Source organism: Gorilla gorilla, chromosome 13, assembly GCF_029281585.2.
Source record: "Gorilla gorilla gorilla isolate KB3781 chromosome 13, NHGRI_mGorGor1-v2.1_pri, whole genome shotgun sequence".
Taxonomy (NCBI): domain Eukaryota; kingdom Metazoa; phylum Chordata; class Mammalia; order Primates; family Hominidae; genus Gorilla; species Gorilla gorilla.
Window position 1 is genome coordinate 45,649,557 of NC_073237.2, and position 17,900 is coordinate 45,667,456.

General features: G+C 40.5%; 1 protein-coding gene across 4 annotated transcripts in view; it reads right to left on the minus strand.

Annotated features, from left to right (window-relative positions):
* Positions 1 to 17,900, minus strand: part of ADAMTSL1 (ADAMTS like 1) — a 443,211-nt gene that overhangs the window by 113,991 nt on the left and 311,320 nt on the right. For all 4 annotated transcript variants that reach the window (XM_063696342.1, XM_055351516.2, XM_063696343.1 and 1 more), the window contains one exon: positions 2,868 to 2,995. In XM_063696342.1, the coding sequence (XP_063552412.1) occupies positions 2,868 to 2,995 (128 nt within the window). The remainder of the gene's footprint in view (positions 1 to 2,867; positions 2,996 to 17,900) is intronic.

Sequence of the window (17,900 nt, forward strand, 5' to 3'; positions counted from 1 at the left end):
AGTCAGGTGCTGTTATTAGCACCACTTTCTAGATGAAGAAATTGAGTCAGTGAGTATAAAGACGTTGCTCAAGGTTACACTCAGGAAGTGACAGAGCCAGGATACAGACCTAGACCCTAAGGCTCCGGAGCCCATGATTTTAACTGCCATGCTATGCCTGCTTTTGTGAATCATTATGAACAAATTTCCCTGCATCTGGTAAATGCAGGCACACTGGCAACACACAAGTCCATACTTTCCTTATAAAATCATGGGGACACTTGATTATCTTGAGGCTCAAAGTTTTTTTTTTTTTTCCTCTTTGGCCTACATTAATACTAAAGTCCAGGAAAAAACCCCTCCAGTTTCCATAAAAACATAGTAGTGCTGAGATTCATCAAGAGGATTTGACTGCAAGTGAACTGAATCAGTTTCTAAGTTCATACTTGAAAAATCTCAGTGTTAAGACTCATACTGAAAGATACATGGAAGCAGAGTTGGGATAATGGTTTGCACATCTTAGAATTGTTTTCAGGTTGTTTCACTCTAGAAGAGCTAGAGAAAGAAAGGAGGCTTACATTTATTGAGTACGAACAATGTGCCTGGCATTGGGTTAAGTGCTTTTTCACACGTGCAATCTCACTTAACCTCACAACAACCCTGTAAAATAATGTTAGTTAAATTTTTACAGATGAGAACAGAGACTCAATGAGGTTATATACTTTGTCCAAGATCACACAGCTAATAAGGAGTATAACTGGCAATAAAACTTAGAAATGCCTGATACTCATTCACCCCCACCCCTCCAATTTAATTTATGTTCAGATTATATCTTATAACCTACTAAGCAGGGTCTCCATGCATACATTTGAAGTAAATTGCAACTTTCTCCCAATTCTAGGTAGCCAGGTATCCATCGCTTGCCTTCACTCCTCTGTAAGCATCAGGGACCACAAAACACAGGTTTTATTTATTGCTGTAGGTTCCACAATATGTGGCAGAGGGTGTGCTCACAACAGGAGCTGGTGAACCACCTAACACTGTGAGTGTAGACATTGGCACAGGTGTGGATGATAAACTCAGGTAAGGGTACAAATACAGTCTTAAGGCAATGTACATTTGAGCCTTTGTTTTTAGAGGGACTGCTTGATAGATTTTCCAGCAGACCTATACAAACCCTAGCAGCTAAGGTGCAAGGATGCAGCTCCCTATGCCCTGGGTGTGGTGTCTGTAGTCATACTTCACCAGGCAGCCCCTCTCCTCCCCTTCCCTGGTGCCTCTTTGGCCGCTCTGTCTCTCTTCCCTGGCTTTGAACTTGTTGGCAGCCTCCAATAACCCCTCTTCAAAGACCTGAAGGCAAGCCTGATGTTACAATTGACTTGCTTAATTCCAGACAGGTTTCTATTAATCGTATTAAATTCGGGTGAACAAAGGGTATTTAGTCTGTGATAGAGCTGAACCGTATCTGGATTAATATAAACAAGAGAATTAATCCTGCAAGAGCCACTATCTGCCAGCAAGTGGAAAGATGTCAGCAGTGCCCTTGCTAAAGCAGGTTGGAGGGTGGATGGCAGCTGAGATTTAACAAGATTGGTGCTGAGCATCTGGACTCTGTATAAAGAGGGGAATAAAGATTGCAACTGGAATACATTAGAAGAAAAGCAAATGTTTTATTCACAAAAAATAGGCATTAATAATATCAGTCTTTAATCTGGCCCAGGGCTCCTTAAATTGCCTTCTTCATTGTTGACTTTGATCTTCCCCGCAAAGCTGCCTGCTAAGCGTCCCTTCCCAGATCAGCCTGAAGTCATGGGGGCAGAAATACTGTTGCTAAACAGATATGCAAGGGGGTAGCATGTGTGACTAGAGTACAGTATGACAACATAATCCTGGCAGGGACAGATGAAGTCAGTGTGGGGTGATGTTGGCTTTTCTAGCATCTACTGAATCATCTGATGAGAGCAGCAATTGAAAAGAATAAATACAAACACATGCAACACAGCCACAAAGACTGGATGGCCCAGATCTGAGAGGAAGGATCCTATTTTCTCAGATCAGTGGGGAAGTAGGGAGAACAATGAGCTGGGAGTTAGGAGACTCCAGTTCCCTTCTTCCCCCGCCACTAGCAGAGCAGCTATGTGACCTCGGGTTGCCTGGCCTCTGAGAAACAAGGGCCTTGGTCCAGCTGGTATCTAAGTTCTCTTTCAGTGTCAAAGGCATGGGTTTGTCCTACGCAAAGAGGTTTTATAAAAGCTCTACATGTCTTTTACTACAAGACCACAACTATGGGAGACATGGTACTCTGAGTTGCAATGTTCTTAAGTCACCATGTGCAGAATGTATTGTCTAACCTCAATGGATAAAGTGGAATGTTGGCAGTGCATTAGAGCAAGAGGATGAAATACAGCAGACTCAGAGAGAAGTTCTGGGGAACACTCCTGCTTCAAGCCATGACCACAGAATTCCAATTATTTATGGGTCGTAGTCTTTCTTGCAACAGGTGGAACAAGGAGATGACAGGATCCAAAAGAGTCTTCAATGATTATAATTCACAATTCATGTTCCAACATGCTACTGATTTGCACACATCACCTTTGCTCACATTATTCTTTCTGCATGAAATATCCCTGTCTCTTATCAAAATTCCATTCATTGCAACCTTAAGACCTCCTGGCAGGAATGTACTGTCCTTGCATACTACTTGGTTATCAGTTATAGCACTTCATTCTACCTCATACTACACTGCTGTTGTAATTATAGATTACAAACTCCCTGAAGATGGGATCTGGGTCTCCTTTATCTATGCATCTCTGGGCCTGTTTGACACACTATAGGCACTCATTCAATAAAGGTTTATGAAATGAAAACAACAGGGATTTTTGGGTTACCTGCTAATGTGACGGCAATGGAGACAGAGTCGTATCCCAAGGCATTGGTGGCATTGCAAGTGTAGAAACCCACATCTGCTTCCACTGGTGCCAAGATCTGTAAGGAATCATCTGGCTGTAGAAGAATCCTGGAGCGACAGAAAAGAAACATAGACCTGGTCAAGTCAGTTGACTCCTTTTTGGCATTCAATATTGGTAAGGCAGGAAGGAACCTCAGGATGTATGCAGAACCCTGTTTTAACAACAGAGACAAACCAGCTACAAGGACAATCAAGAACCTGTGCTCTCTTGCCTCTTTGATTAATGTGACTGTGGTAGTGATCTCAAATAAGGAGGTTTCCCATTGCCTTTGCAGCCTGTGGATTACTTGATCTAAATGCTACCAGCTGGACCAGACAACATATGTGCACCAAATACATATAACACACACAGATATCCGGGGGAAGGGGGGATGGTAGAACAAACAGTACAGATAGATTTGGGGAAGGCTCATTAAGGAAAAAGCAAAGTTACAAAAGAGAAGTGGAGCTTGGTTGGATGGTTGAAAGAACGTAGGGCTTCCAGAGATGAAGACAGACATCTTGGCCAGACACCATGGCTCATGCCTATAATCCCAGCATTTTGGGAGGCTGAGGCGGGCAAATCACCTGAGCCCAGGAGTTCAAGAACAGCCTGGCCAACATGGCAAAGCTCCGTCTCTACTAAAACTACAAAAATAATAAAATTATCTGGGCATGGGGGTGTATGCCTATAATCCCAGCTACTTGGGAGGCTGAGGTGAGAGAATCACTTGAACGTGGGGGGCAGAGGTTGTAGTGAGCTGAGCTTGCCCCACTGTACTCCAGCTTGGGACACAGAGCATGACTCTGTCTCAAAACAAACAAACAAACAAAAAAACAACAAAAAACAACCAGACAGACATCTGTTCAGGTTTGCAGGTAGAAGAGAAAAAGCCGAGAATTGCATATTGAGAGGATCTTACACATATCTGAAGGAAATTCTGTGTCACAGCCGCTGTGTAGTCATATATACATCTATTGTCTTTATTTAGCTGTAAATCTTATGGGGCACAAAACTCAGGTTTGTTTTTTTTTGTTTTTGTTTTTTTGTTTCTTGTTTTTTTTAGACAGGGTCTTGCTCTGTCACCCACGAGTGTGGAGGCACAAACACAGCTCACTGCAGTCTTGAACTCCTGGGCTTAAGCAGTCCTCCCACCTCTGCCTCCTGTGTAGCTGAGACCACAGGGATGCACTACCATTCCCAGCTAATTTTTAAATTTTTCGTAAAGATAGGGTCTTGCCAGGTTGCCCAGGCTGGTCTTGAACTCCTGGGCTCATGTGATCCTCTTCAGGTCTTATTTATTGCTTTTATTTTCCCCACTACTACACGGGACTCTCTGTAGAGTAGGTTCCCAGTAGAATAAAGTCAAAACTTGCCCTTCAAGGTCATGGAGAGAAAATTCCAGAATAATCACAGTCTACTTCAGACTTTTTTTTTTTTAATCTGAAAAGACTTAAAAGAATCAAACTGTGAGTGTGTACAGTGAGCTTCAAACCCACTCCACCCAAGTCTGTTTTTTCTTTTCTAGATTTATGCCATTTCTAGAAAGTACCTGCGACATTATGGCAGCTTAATTAATGACTAATGATCACTTGAACCTGATGTCTTGGTGACTTAGTGAGGCTGGCTGATAACTGGAATGTGTATGTGGAGGAGGGAATCTAGAAGGGTTGGGGGGACAGCGGAGAAGCTCAGAGATCCGGTGCCTAGACCTGACAGGTACTTTAGGTTGACAGTTTATTTGATAGCACAGAAATGGCTCAGTAGCCAGTTTTGGGGATCCTGAAGCTAGTCATTTCTAGCTTTGTGATTTTTTAACCTCCCTAGTTTCAAAAGCTTCAAAAAACTGTTCACCCAATATTATGCTAGCATCCTTCCCTAGGAGGTAAGCAGTTAATAGGGGTTGTTTTTCAAGAAAGTGAGAGGGTGGGGAAACAACAGAAATGTGGGGAGAACTCATTAAGACTCTGTGGTAAGATTAAGCCTGGAAGTCAGGTCTGCCCCAGCAACACTCTCCCACTATACAATTCTTTCCTCACTATTTCCCTTGCCGGGTCTCTCCAGGCTGTATGACATTTGCATTTCAGCACCACTTCTAATCAGCTGTCAATTATTCTGAGGTGGGTGACCAGTCTGGCAGTGAATGAGATCTCCTCAGCTCAGCTTTTGGCCTTGGGCCTACTACATTGCTTATTCTTACCTCCTGTCAGAGGAAAGGCAGGAAGCAGAAGTAAGGCTTCCATCAATCAATCGAGTTATATATGGGCAGCTCTAGTAAAATGGGGAAGGAAATAGACACCTTAGTTAAAGGAAGTTTTTGAATGATTTGTGCTTGACTTAGTGCTATTCCAGATCATCACCACTATTACTGGAGACACTCAAGTTTTGTGGCATTCAACTAGAGCTCAAACATTGTGAGGGATGAAAGGAAGCCTCTGAGAGCTTGTGATATAGGTCATCCACCCATACATTCACTGAGAGATTGTGTTATGGCTCATCCAACCATTCATTCACTCATCCATCAAACGTTAGTTGCCTTTTTCTCAAAGTCAAACAATTACATGTTAGTTTATTTCAAAGAAGCTAATAAGAGAAAGATGACTATACAATTTACTTATCTTTGGTAAACCATACAATATTTTAGATCATAGTATGACTGTTTCCTGAAGGAATCTTATCAGATGCAACATAATGTAATATCATTGCTAAGTCTCTTCAGGTGTTCAAGCTGTTTTAGATTAGAAAATTAAAAATCAACTTTATGATTTAAAGCTTTATGATGTCCCAGGAATATTTATGCTTTCACAAAAATTCTAAATAATAATGAAAGCAGGCTTAGTCAAGTTTCAATAGAACTGAGAATGATGGAACTCAGTAGATCACTATTCAATTTCACCACATGGCAAAGGTAGAAATTAAAATATGCTAAGTTCCCAAACCCATTAGGGTAGCTGGCTCCCTGACACTGGAAACATCTCCCTTGTCCCTACAGAAAACGGTTCTTGGACACTCGCAGCAGGAGGCTAGAAGATAGTTCTTCTGAACTTTGTTTTGGTCCTACTATGATTTAAGTAATGGCCATTGGCAAATCTCATTATCTTCCTCTATTTCAATTTACCAACTTCTAAAATCCAGTTGAAGTCTGTTTTCCTGCTCATCAGAGGGAATTGTTAAACTGGGGTATATAAGGAATTTCTAGATCCTCTTTTGATATTTCCAATGACTCTCTTCTTGGTAATGCTGCACACTCTGAATGGCAAATTAACCGTGAGGGAGGAGGGAGGATGAGGAAATTGTGAGGAAGGAGTGAGAGGGACACATGATATTGGCCAGTTTCCCCTAGGCAACTTATTAGATCTCCATATTAGAATCATTTTTTTTTTTTTGCATACAACTACTGCACCTGTTTGATTTCAGGCAGAGGATGTAACCCTCTCCTACCCTGGCCCATTTATTTTTAGGTGGGGGTTAGCTTTTATAGTTAACACTGGTTTCTCCAGGCACTAAGTAAGCCACCATGCTTTCTGCCCATGTCTGAAGCCTGGAAAAGAATTCCTACAAGGTTGATGAAAGGAAGGGAGGTGATCCATCACAGAGGGCACAGAGTGGTAAGGATTTGAACTAGAATAGGAGTAGCGGCAATGGAAACGGTGACATGTAGATCATGAGATTTAGCATTTGTATAGTCTATTATTCCATAAACACTATATACATAGATAGAGAAACTGTATTATTTATTTTCATAAAAACAGTCTTAAATATTGTCTTAAGACAAAATCTACATGGCAGAAAGCCTGAATTTCTCACTTATTGTGTATACTTATAAAAGTCACTTATATTTATAAAATGGAACTGTCTAGCTCAAGGGTACATAGTTATTTGGGGGCAGAGTCAGGATTTGAAGTAGAATCTCTTGTTTTTGGTCCAGCACTTTTTTTTTTTTTCTACCCTATAATCCCTTTGGGACCACCATAAGACTCAACTGTTTAGTCATGCTTTCTTCTTGTAATCAGAAAGCTGCCCACAGTGTGTTCTTTGTACATTTGGCCCATTTGGATGTTATTTCCCTCTCTCTTAAAATCCACTAAGACATAAGTCCTTTCAGGGATAGGGGAGGATTTGACTCCTGTTATTATACATACAATATGCCCATAAAATTGGTAGATGAAGGCTTGAAGGCTGCCACTAGGTGGAGCAGTAGTTCTGGAGGGGGGTCCCATGCAGGGCTCTCTGGGAAGCACCGCCAGGCAAAGGAAAGGGCTTGCTGCAGAGAGGGAGGCTTGCTTCAGTTTACCTAGCCTGGCGACTAGAGAGAAAGATTCCTGGAAAAAACCATTTTCTTTGTATTTCAGTAGTCTACTCTATTAATTTAGCTTAATTCGCTAGTAGCTGATTTCTGTCAGTTTATATTTAGTTTCCAAATTTGATAGGCTTGCTTTAGAATGAGCAGGCAGAGAAACATAGGGCTGCTTTCCAAACAAAACCTATAGGATTCCTTTGGAGCTGTTTTGGAATTTATGGAATCAGAGGATGTGGGGACATAGAATGGGTACAATTAAGATCTACACAGCAAGTGGTACTGTGGTCATGCTAGGTATATCAATACTCCTTGACTTCCTCCCAGACCTGTACCACACTTTTTATTTTTCTAGCCTAAAATTCATTACTTTACTTCTTTGACCCTACTTCTAGCTAGAAAATGAAGGAGCAGTTTTGTTTTTCTGGGGGCCTCTATTTGTAAGCTTCTATGTGACAGTATGCCTTCACAAGCATGCTACAAATTAAGGACCAGCTGAGAGGGTGCAAGAAATTGTTTTAGTACATAAGTAAAAATCCTTGTCATGCATGAGAATAAGATATGGACCAAATGCTCAAAGGCCATTTCTACCAAGTATAATCTCTTTCAGGATAAATCATCTCCTCTGCATTTGGAATGTGTAGTGCTTAAGGGCTCTTATTTGAAATAAAGGCAGCTCCGGGTGTATAAAGGAAAGTCTCTGGAAGTTCTGTGAGTAGGTTGGCATCATGGGGTCCTCTGGATCTTTGGCTCAACTGTGACACCACTGTCTTGTGTGAACCTACTTCTCAAATTGATCTCCATGTCCAGCTATGAGGAGCTGCCTTGTGGAGGGGAAGACTTCCCAAATTGGAACCAAGAGACTCGGACTCCAGTCTAGAGTCGTGTGGTGGGCCTTAGGCAAGTCATTCAACTGTGTGAGGCTTTAAGTTTCTTCTATAAACTGAGGCTAATACTGACCTCACAGTGTTCTTGCGAAGATCTCATAGAAGAGTATATAGACTCATTCTTACTGTTTTCCAAGTAAAAAGGTCTCAGTTTAAACACCAGATAAAGCTTATAAATGATTTTTTTTTGATGGTACACATAACCTAAGTAACCTTCTTGGGATTTCTAGTTGTCAGACAATATATTCAGGTTCTGGGTAGAGAAATGCCCATCTACTACCTGGGATATGTTATTGTGCCACCTCAGGCCTCTCATTTTGCCTGGTACGCTTTCCTAAACCTATTGTAGGCCTCAACACAGGACTGGAAGCTAGAAATTGTGGGTGTATCCTTTCTTTGTAGAACAGTAGCTTCCTCTTCTTTTCAAACTTATCTGCCCCACATCCCAATACAAACTTGTCACTCTAGTCAAGATGACCTCTTTGACTCTCCTTGTCATTAGCTTGGGGCTAAAGACAGGCTTCTCCTCCTCCCCCGCCCTTAAGAACAAGTTCTAGTTCTATTTCCTTGTGCTGCTATACTACACAAGAATCTGTCCGTTTCCTGATCTAGTTGTTAAAACTCCACTACGAAGCCTTTTTCAATCAGCAGTGTCTCATTTCTTCAGTGAGATTATAGATTATTATCTCATTCATAGTTCTCTCTTCAGTATTCAGCATAGTGCTCGCACACTAAATAAATACATAATAAATACTCATTTGGTTACCTTCAAAACAACGGGGCTGAAAATGATCATATCCACAATATAGCAGAGCGGACAGTGGTTCAGAGGACAGACTCCGGAGCCATTAATGATGGGATCAAATCCCTGCTTTGCCACTTAGTAGCTCTGTAGCCTTGGGCAAGTAATTTACTTAACTTCTCAGTGACAGTTTCCTCATTTATAAAATGAGAATGATAGTACCTACCTAGGGTTGTTGTGAGAGTTCTGTATAAGCTAATGTATTTAAAGGACACAGAAAAGTGCCTGGCATGTAGTAAAAAACTACAGAAATGTAGGTGATTATGATTTTGTTACAGTTGTTAACATCGCCATGATCATTACCATTCACTCTTCATGCCAGGGCTTATAAATTCTAGATGTCGTGAAGACATGGGGAAATGAGAAATGTAGAGATTTCAATGAAAAAACATAAATTGGGTGTATAGAAAGGGAACAAAGGGTTTGCTGTGCATGGGACCAGGGAGGAGAAAAGAGGAGCAGAGAAGTGAGGCCACGTAGCACGTTGGGTTGGCAACTACCTTAATTCTATTCTTGACTCAGGAATCTCTGAATAAGGACAACTAGTTATTTCCATAACTGTATTAACACCAATAACCAAATACTGAAATTTTAGAACACTAAAAAAAAAAAAGCCAGAATTCTGCAATTTCAGAAAGGAATACAAACAAGAGCAAATGAGTTAGAGCTGGAAAACAGTGAACTCAGGAGCAAGTAAGCAAAGTTTGTGCAAATAACATTAGCCCCAAATTCCTATTTATAGGACCAGATGGTGAAGTCTTTTCCTTATCCTAAAATGGGTATTTTTCTGCTTAGGGATTCCTTAGATTAGGATAATGGAATCTACCACAAAGCGGGAGTGGGTGCTAGTATTTATAGGCAAATGTATATGCTTTTTATTATTGAATCCTTACTACCATGTTACTAGGTTGATGTTATTTTCCCATTTTAGAGAGCAGGCAAAAGTTCACAGAAGCAATTTGCTCAGCTAGTACATGGTGGCATCAGGAGTAAGGAATAACCTTTGACTGTTCTTAAACTGACAGCATCCAGGAATCAACCGGGGCCTAGTTGGCAGGCGTATGGTTTGGCCTCATTTTCGGTGGTTGCGGGGGCGGGGGGGTAATTAACGTCAAGGTTTGTAGTTACTTAGGGAAATAGACAATCACTAAAAAATATTCTGGATTTTAGATACTTTCAAATGGGAGGCAAAAGGAATGCTCTAAGATCTCCTCCGTGAGCTGGATTATTTTTCTGAAACCAAAAATTACAGTAGCCCAGAGGCTTGCAAGGGAGAATTTTATTTTGTACAAAAATTTTGGGCAACAGATTTGAGGTTCATGAAGAGTTTCATATCACCATTTGGCTAGGGCAACTTTTTTTAACCTTTGCTGTTTTTAATGTAATTGCCAACTAAAAGTTATTTAATGCCAGAAGCTTCATGATTGCTCAGATGGAAGTATAGAAAATATTTTTGGAATGGGAAAGGCCACCTGACCACACATTCTTAACCCTGGTCTTCTTCTTTTTGCCAGACCCTTTAACTTCCTTTTCTTTCAGAAGTTCATAGTGTCTTGAATTTGCTAATATGTGTATTTTATCTGCTTGCTGGGTAACTCATTTCAAATTACAAACCTCTGCATGAAATGACTGACTGGATTTCCTATCCACTTGGGATAGGGGTCCTCAAACTGCAGCCAATTACCACTTGCTTTTATAAAATAAAGTTTTATTGGAAAACTAGCATACAGATTAAAGTATTATCTATGGCTGCTCTCACACTATAATGACAGAGTTGAGTATAGTCAGTTTAAGAACAGTCAAAGGTCATTCCTTACTCCTGATGCCTGCAAATCCTAAAATGTTTACTATTTGGCCCTCTACTAGAAAAGTTTGCTGACTTCTGGCATATAACATGGAAAAATTTTCATTTCTGGTTTATCTCAGTGACATCCTTATTTATACTAAAACAGTTAACCACTTTTCTGGAACTCTGCCATGTGCTAGGACCACTCTTCCAGGAAGAGTAAACTAACTGCTAGGGGGATCTCTGGAGATCCCCTAGCATTTCAGGGAATAGATAGTGCCTGACTCTAAGCCTCACTAGTGCTGTCTGGTTGCCACTGGTTGTCTACTATCCTCCAGTGCTCTTCACCTGCATGATTCATGATGGTCATTTCTGCGACCACTGTGTTGACACTCAAAACTTTTCTTTTGTGAGGCTTATGTATTTACTGGGACGGTTCTTTTTCTCTGGCTTGCTATTCTTACACTTTTCAACTGGGAAAAACATTTGTCATCTCCATTTCCTTTAGCTCTATAAGGGAAACAAGCCAAACCAAACTGAAATGGGCTTATTTTTCCTTCCCTATCTTCCCTGCCTCTAGTTTTTATATTATCTGCAAACTTGGAAACTGCATTTCATGTGCTTATGACTTGTACATAGAGAATTATTCACAACTATGGTTCTGAAATTGACCCTGGAGGAATTTCCCATCTGATCTTCACTTCCATTCTGAGAAGTTTCCATCTGCTGATACTCTGTGTTGCCCAAGTTAAAGACTTCCAAATACGCCTTAATTCATCTCCTATTCAGCACCACTTTGGAACACTGTACAAAACTTTCTGGGAAATATAATCATTTAGAGGCTACAGATTTCACTTTCCTATCAGCTCAGAGATGATAGCAAAGAATGTCAGTAGAATATCAACATCCCCTCGTGATGCCTGGATTTAGGCTGATAATTCTCCATCGCGCTGTTTTCCTAGAAACCTTGCTAACCCAACTCTTTGAACAACTACCTAGATGTTCCTCAACTAAGAGTGAAGCTTCTTAGTTTGAGATGTCCTGGAAGACAGTGTGATACAATGGCCCTATGTCTAAATGACAATGATTTTGGATACTGGCAAATGAGTATCCACTGTGTGTCAGGCACGTTACAGACATTATTTCTGTTCTTTGCACTTCTGCTAGTCCGAAGGGCAGAATCAAAGTGCCTAATTGTACTAGTATCATTTTAGTTTAACTAGTAAGAAAACCAAGGTTCAGAGAGATAAAAGTAGACTCACAATACAAAGTGGCAGAACTGGGATTTGTGCCAAAGTTGCTCTGATTCCAGCCTTACTGTCTCCTACCACCGTGGGCTGCCCTTTGTGTTAACTGATGTGCCATCAGGTTGCTCCTCTGGCTGAAGGGGTTGGGGAGGATAAGCTGGGAACACCTAGGCCCAGAAGAGAAGAAAAACAGGGAACAGGCTTGGGGATTAAAAGGCTGAAATTCCTTAGACTTAGCCATTTCCCTAGGATTCCATGTATCACCCGGGAGTGACCTCCCACCCACAGGAAGAAATAAGTATTTTCTTCAAGCATCTAGTTTCATATTATTCTTTATGTTCACCGGCATTCCTTTTGAAAAGAAAAGAAAGTCTTACTTAAAAGCTTACAGACTTAAATCAGCTGAGCTATGAGGAATCTGTGATTTTGGGTTACTCCCGGTTCAATAGTGTTAAGTGGTAAGCAAGGCCTTCCCTGACAGTGTGGTGCTATCAGCAGTATTTAGGTGTTTCTTGGGGGAATGATCAATCCTCACCCAGTAATTTTTCCTAATTTGGTAATCCAACGTGCAGTGCCAATTTTGGAGAATCTGGCTTTTCTACAAGGAAGTCAGCACTGCCCTTCCAGGTATTGTTTCTAGAACTGGATTCAGAGGTAGGAATACTGAACATATATTTGTCCATATTACGTAAGCCTCCTGGTATTAGATGTAGAGAAGGAAAATTTACCAGGTTCTTTGGCTAGGGGTGTTACACTCTATCCAAAAGCAGACTGGAGTTAGCTTTTGCCTGAGTCTCATCTCCAAATGTGCACTCAGTGTTTATATAGAATGACTGAAAGCGAGGAACAGTTTAGCTTCATATTGCCTGTGGTCTAGGTCTCTAACCACACATGTGCCTAAGCCATCAACACTGTAAACATATGCAGTCACAGACACACACAAATGTAGCAATTGTAATGTTTATTGAGTGCCTAATTTAGTGCATATTTGCATATACATGTGTATATATAAAGGTAGAGCTATCAGTAGAAGACAAGGCTATTTTTAAAGCAGTTATGCCAAAATAAAAACAAAAGCCTCATCAGCTGGAAGCCAGTTGGCTAGAATATTGAATGTTAATTTATGCTGGGTCTAGTTGACCCCAGTGGCCTTCTTATAAAACAGTGGCAAGTCCCTGTATTCAACTAAGGTTATAATCAATAAAAAGAAATAGTTCCAAAAGCCAGACTGCCTTGGATTCAAATCCCAGCTCCATTAATTTTTTTTTTTTTTTTTTTTTTTTTTTTTAGACAGAGTCTCACTGTGTCACCCAGGCCAGAATGCAGTGGCATGATACCAGCTCACTGCAACCTCCACCTCCTGTGTTCAAGAGATTCTCCTGTCTCAGCCTCCCAAGTAGCTGGGACTATAGGCATGCACCACCATGCCCAGCTAATTTTTGTATTTTTAGTAGAGACAGGGTTTCACAATGTAGGCCAGGATGGTCTCGATCTCTTGACCTCGTGATCCGCCCACCTCGGCCTCCCAAAGTGATGGGATTACAGGCTTGAGCCCCCGCGCCTCACCCCAGCTCGATTACTTTTTAAGTGAGAGACTTTGAGTGAGATAATCTAACATCTCCGTGCTTCAACTCCAATATCTGTAAAATTGGGATAGTAACTTCAAAGGGTTATTGTGAGGATAAATGAACACCTGAAGCCCATTGTAAGTGCTCTATAAATGTTACCTGTGATGATGAGCCTGATGATTTCTCCACTGGCCTGGATGTGGTGGGAGATGGGATGTGATAGAAGATTTACTCTCTGTACTTATACACACCACAGCAGTGCTTTTCAAATTGCACAGTTGTGTCACAGAATCTCAGGGTTTCCTGAAACTTCTTTAGTGAAGAACATATGGGCAAGCCAGAAATGTTTGGTTAGGAACAGGTATCACTCTGGAACTCTTCCACAATGGCATATTAGAGACTGGAAATCCAGACTATAAAAAACCTTGCAGACCACAGCCTCCTCACAATAAGAAAACCTCCCTCCTAATCGTGGGCATCCAACTATTCATTCCTTTATTTATTCATTCAGTTTTTTATTTGTTGAGTGTCTATCATGTTTTTAGAATTACGGAGAAAATAAGACACATTCTTAAATATAGGCCCTTGAGAATGATTAACAAACTCCAGAAAAACTAACAGCTAATTTTAATACACAATGGTAAGGCCGAGAGAGTATTATGCATAGGGTACTATGTGGGTGATGGAGGGGGTCATCTGACCAGGCTTTGGGGATAGGCTTCCTGTAAGGAAGGGCAGGAGTTAGCCAGACAAAGTGGGTCAGAAGGCCCCATGCACATTTGTGAACAGCAAGTATTTGTGTACTGCTGAAGGGCAGAGCTCAGTTCTATGAGGTCAAGGATATGGTAAGAGATGAAGCTGGAGAGATAAGTGGATGTCAAATGATAAAAGCCAAGGCATCCGGACTTTATCCTCAAGTGATGACAAGCCATGAAACGAATTTTTAAGCATGAAAGCAGCATGGACAGGTTTGCTAGAAAGATGCTCTGGCAGTAGCATGGTGAATGATCTAGAGCAGGAGGCAGTAAACTTCTCTGTAAAGGGACAGATAGTAAATATTTTAGGCTTTGAGGGCCACCTGTAGTCTTTGCTGTATATTATAATTTTTTGTTTGTTTTTAATAACCTCTTAAAAATGTAAAAGTCATTCTTTTAATAACCCTTTACATGCCTGGTTGCAAATCCCAGCTCTACCACTTATTAAGTGTGAGACCTTGAGCAAGTTAACCTAACAGCTCTGTGCTCAATTTCATTGGCTCTTTTAATAACTCTTTAAAAGCCATTCTTAATAATCCTTTAAAAGATGTTAAAGCCACTGGCTGTAATTTGCCAACCCCTGGTCTAAAGAATACAAATATGAATTAGGAAGCTGTTGTGATAATCTAGAGCTGACAAAGCAAACCTGTGCTTCTTCAAAGTGATCCTTGAATCTGGCTTCAGAGTCACCTGTGGTGCTTGTTTAACTCCAAATTATGGGTCCCTACCGTAGAAAGAGTTTCTAATGGTAGGGGAGGATGTGGGAGTCTACATTCTAACAAGCTCCTGTTAATTATTATGCACGTTGGATTTTTGAATCCCTCTTCAATCTACTTTTAAAAGTTTGAAAGAGAAGTATTCTACCAGTTGGAGTTCAATACAAACTGGGGTCCTACATTATTTCATCCTACACCAGCACTTGAAGGTTTCTTAGTTTCTGGAGAGAAGTGTTCCTGCCTTATTTATCATCTCAATGTATCTAATGCCCAGTAAAGATCAATAGTGTTGTAGGGGCTACTGCAATGGCCCCTTACTAGCCCCCGACTTCCAATCATGCACCTCTACAATCCACATGCCACAAGTTAGCCCATGTGAATCTGCAAAATGCAAATCAGATCATGTCACTTTCCTGTTTAACATCCTCCAAATTCTTCCTGTAGTACTCAGTGTAAAACCCGAACCCCTTCCCTTGGTCTCCAGTTACCCTCACAACCTCGTCCCATACCACCTCTACCTTTTGCCTCCCTTACTACAGCCAAATGGACTTCTTTTGAGTTCTTTCAACACAAAGTCATTGTCACTTTAGGTGTTTCGCACTGCCTTTCCCTTGTCCAGGAGTGTTCTTCCTCCTCACATCACAGTGCTGGGCACTGGTCATCATTCAGACAGATCTTGGCTTATGTGTGATCTCCTTAGCACACCCATCTAAAGCGGTCACCACATCATTCTCTTATTATACCCGTTTTAATTTTCTGCCTGACACTTATCACCACTTGATATTTTTCTTGCTTACTTTTATGTGTTTGTTGCCTTGCTCCATTCATTTGTTAATTCATTCACTATTATTTAGTACGTTTGGTGCCGGTTACTGGGGATACAGCAGTAAAGAAAGTCTTTAGCCTTGTGGAAAGGCAATCAACAAATATTTATATAACATATCAGAGAATAAAATTATCTAAATAGAGTTAAAAGGATAGACAATGATGAGCAGTGCTCTTTTAGATACAGTGACAAGGAAGTCCTCTCCAATATGTGCCATTTGAGCAGAACTCCAAATGCATGTAAACTCCAAGGGAACATAGTTTCATTTATCACAATATTTCCAGCAAGTCGATGTATACCTGGCATATTATAGTTAGGTTAGTAAATACTTAAGCAATGAATAAATATGCATACCTCTTTCTTAGCACTTATAATACTGCATTTACTCCTCTGGCTCCCAAACTGGACTTTGAATTTCATCAACAGGAAATGAATCTTCTTTTCCTCCATCCCTAGTATCTAACACAGAGTCTGGCTTAGAGTAGGCATGAGATTGTTTGCAGAATAAAGGAAAAAGGAAGTAGGGATTATGATGAACCAGCCAGTCATAACACACTAAGGACACCCTGTAAACGACTGCTTGAGAAGTTGACAGACATGCATTTCCAAGAACCATGTGAATTTCAACTAGTAAGTTATATAAATGATGAGACACAGTAGTATCAGAATTATTAGTGATTCTTTTCTAAAACTAAATTCTTTCAAATCAAACTTTGGAATATTTAAAAGCAAAGAAATAACAGACTTCTCTCACTTTTTTCTGACCTGGACCTATCTTGCTGGCTCATGCTATTTGGAGGAAACTTTAACAAATTGCAAAGTCCCACAGACCAACACACAGCTGAATCTTGCAGATGCTCAGAAGGTAGATTTGGGCCTTTAGCAAAAACAGACTAACTGAACTATAACACTGGACATTTCAGCACTTCCGTTTGAAAATAAATGAGCATTTCTGAACCACTACCAGACATAATAATGATGACAAGCAATGAAACCCAACACAGGAAAGGTCACCAACAGCCCACAGCAAAGCAGTCCTAATGGCAGCTCTGTGCCTCCTGCGTGATCTGTGCAGATACATTCACTCTTTTCTTAAACAGAACTTGAAAGATATAGAAAACTAAGCTCCAGCTGTATTTCTTATTGAGCAGCCAAGAAAAATGGAAAAATTGTGATGTCAAAGGTCAGAAAGGGAAATGTCTTATTTTTCCTTACCACATGCCATTAACGTGCATTGAAAAGCTTAGTCAAGCCTAGATCCAGAAAAATAAAAAATGTGATGGTAGCAAAAACTGTTTGTTCCTGCCTCTCGGGTATCTTCCCTCTTACCCTCTTAGTGCTACCCTCCCCCACAACAATGTCCTGGATGATGGAGAATCCAGGACTTGCCCTCTGCTTGCCTAGGCCCAGTGCTTTAGTGTTCTTTGCACCTGGCTGCCACGTCTCTGTTTCTATCAAGATTCCACCGAACCTTCTCCATCTTAAAGCCATTGGAGTTAGACTCTCAATGCCCATTAAGGTAAAAATTAAAAGGGCCAAAGTGTGTTTCCTAAGTGCTATTTCAAGAATTATTGGTGTTCCTGAGATTACTAAGCCAAAAAATTGTTCAGTGATTAAAGGAGAACTTTGAAACCACAGCATACTATATTGTCCACTTGGAAAGTCACAACACACATTGGAATGCTTAAAAGAGTAAAATAGAAAGAAAAATCCCAAATAATTTTCAGTTGGGGGATAGTTAAATGCATTCAGGAACAGTAATCAGCTGTTAAAAAAGGTAATATAGACCTCTACATACTATTATGAAAACATCTCATAGCATGCTGTTAAGTAAAAACCGAGTCACATTTCTGAACATGACTAATATCCTATTAAAAAACCCAAATCCTATGTGTGCATATATGCTTTTTATGTAATACAGTAAAATATATAAACATTCTAAAAGGATGTATACCAAATTATTAAGAATGATAGCCTCTGGGAGCATTGGGGGGAAGAGGGAGGCTTGCACTTTTTATAGATTTAGATATTTGAATTGTTTTATAGCCCTTTTATTACTTTTATAATAAAAAATCAAGTGTGACATTAA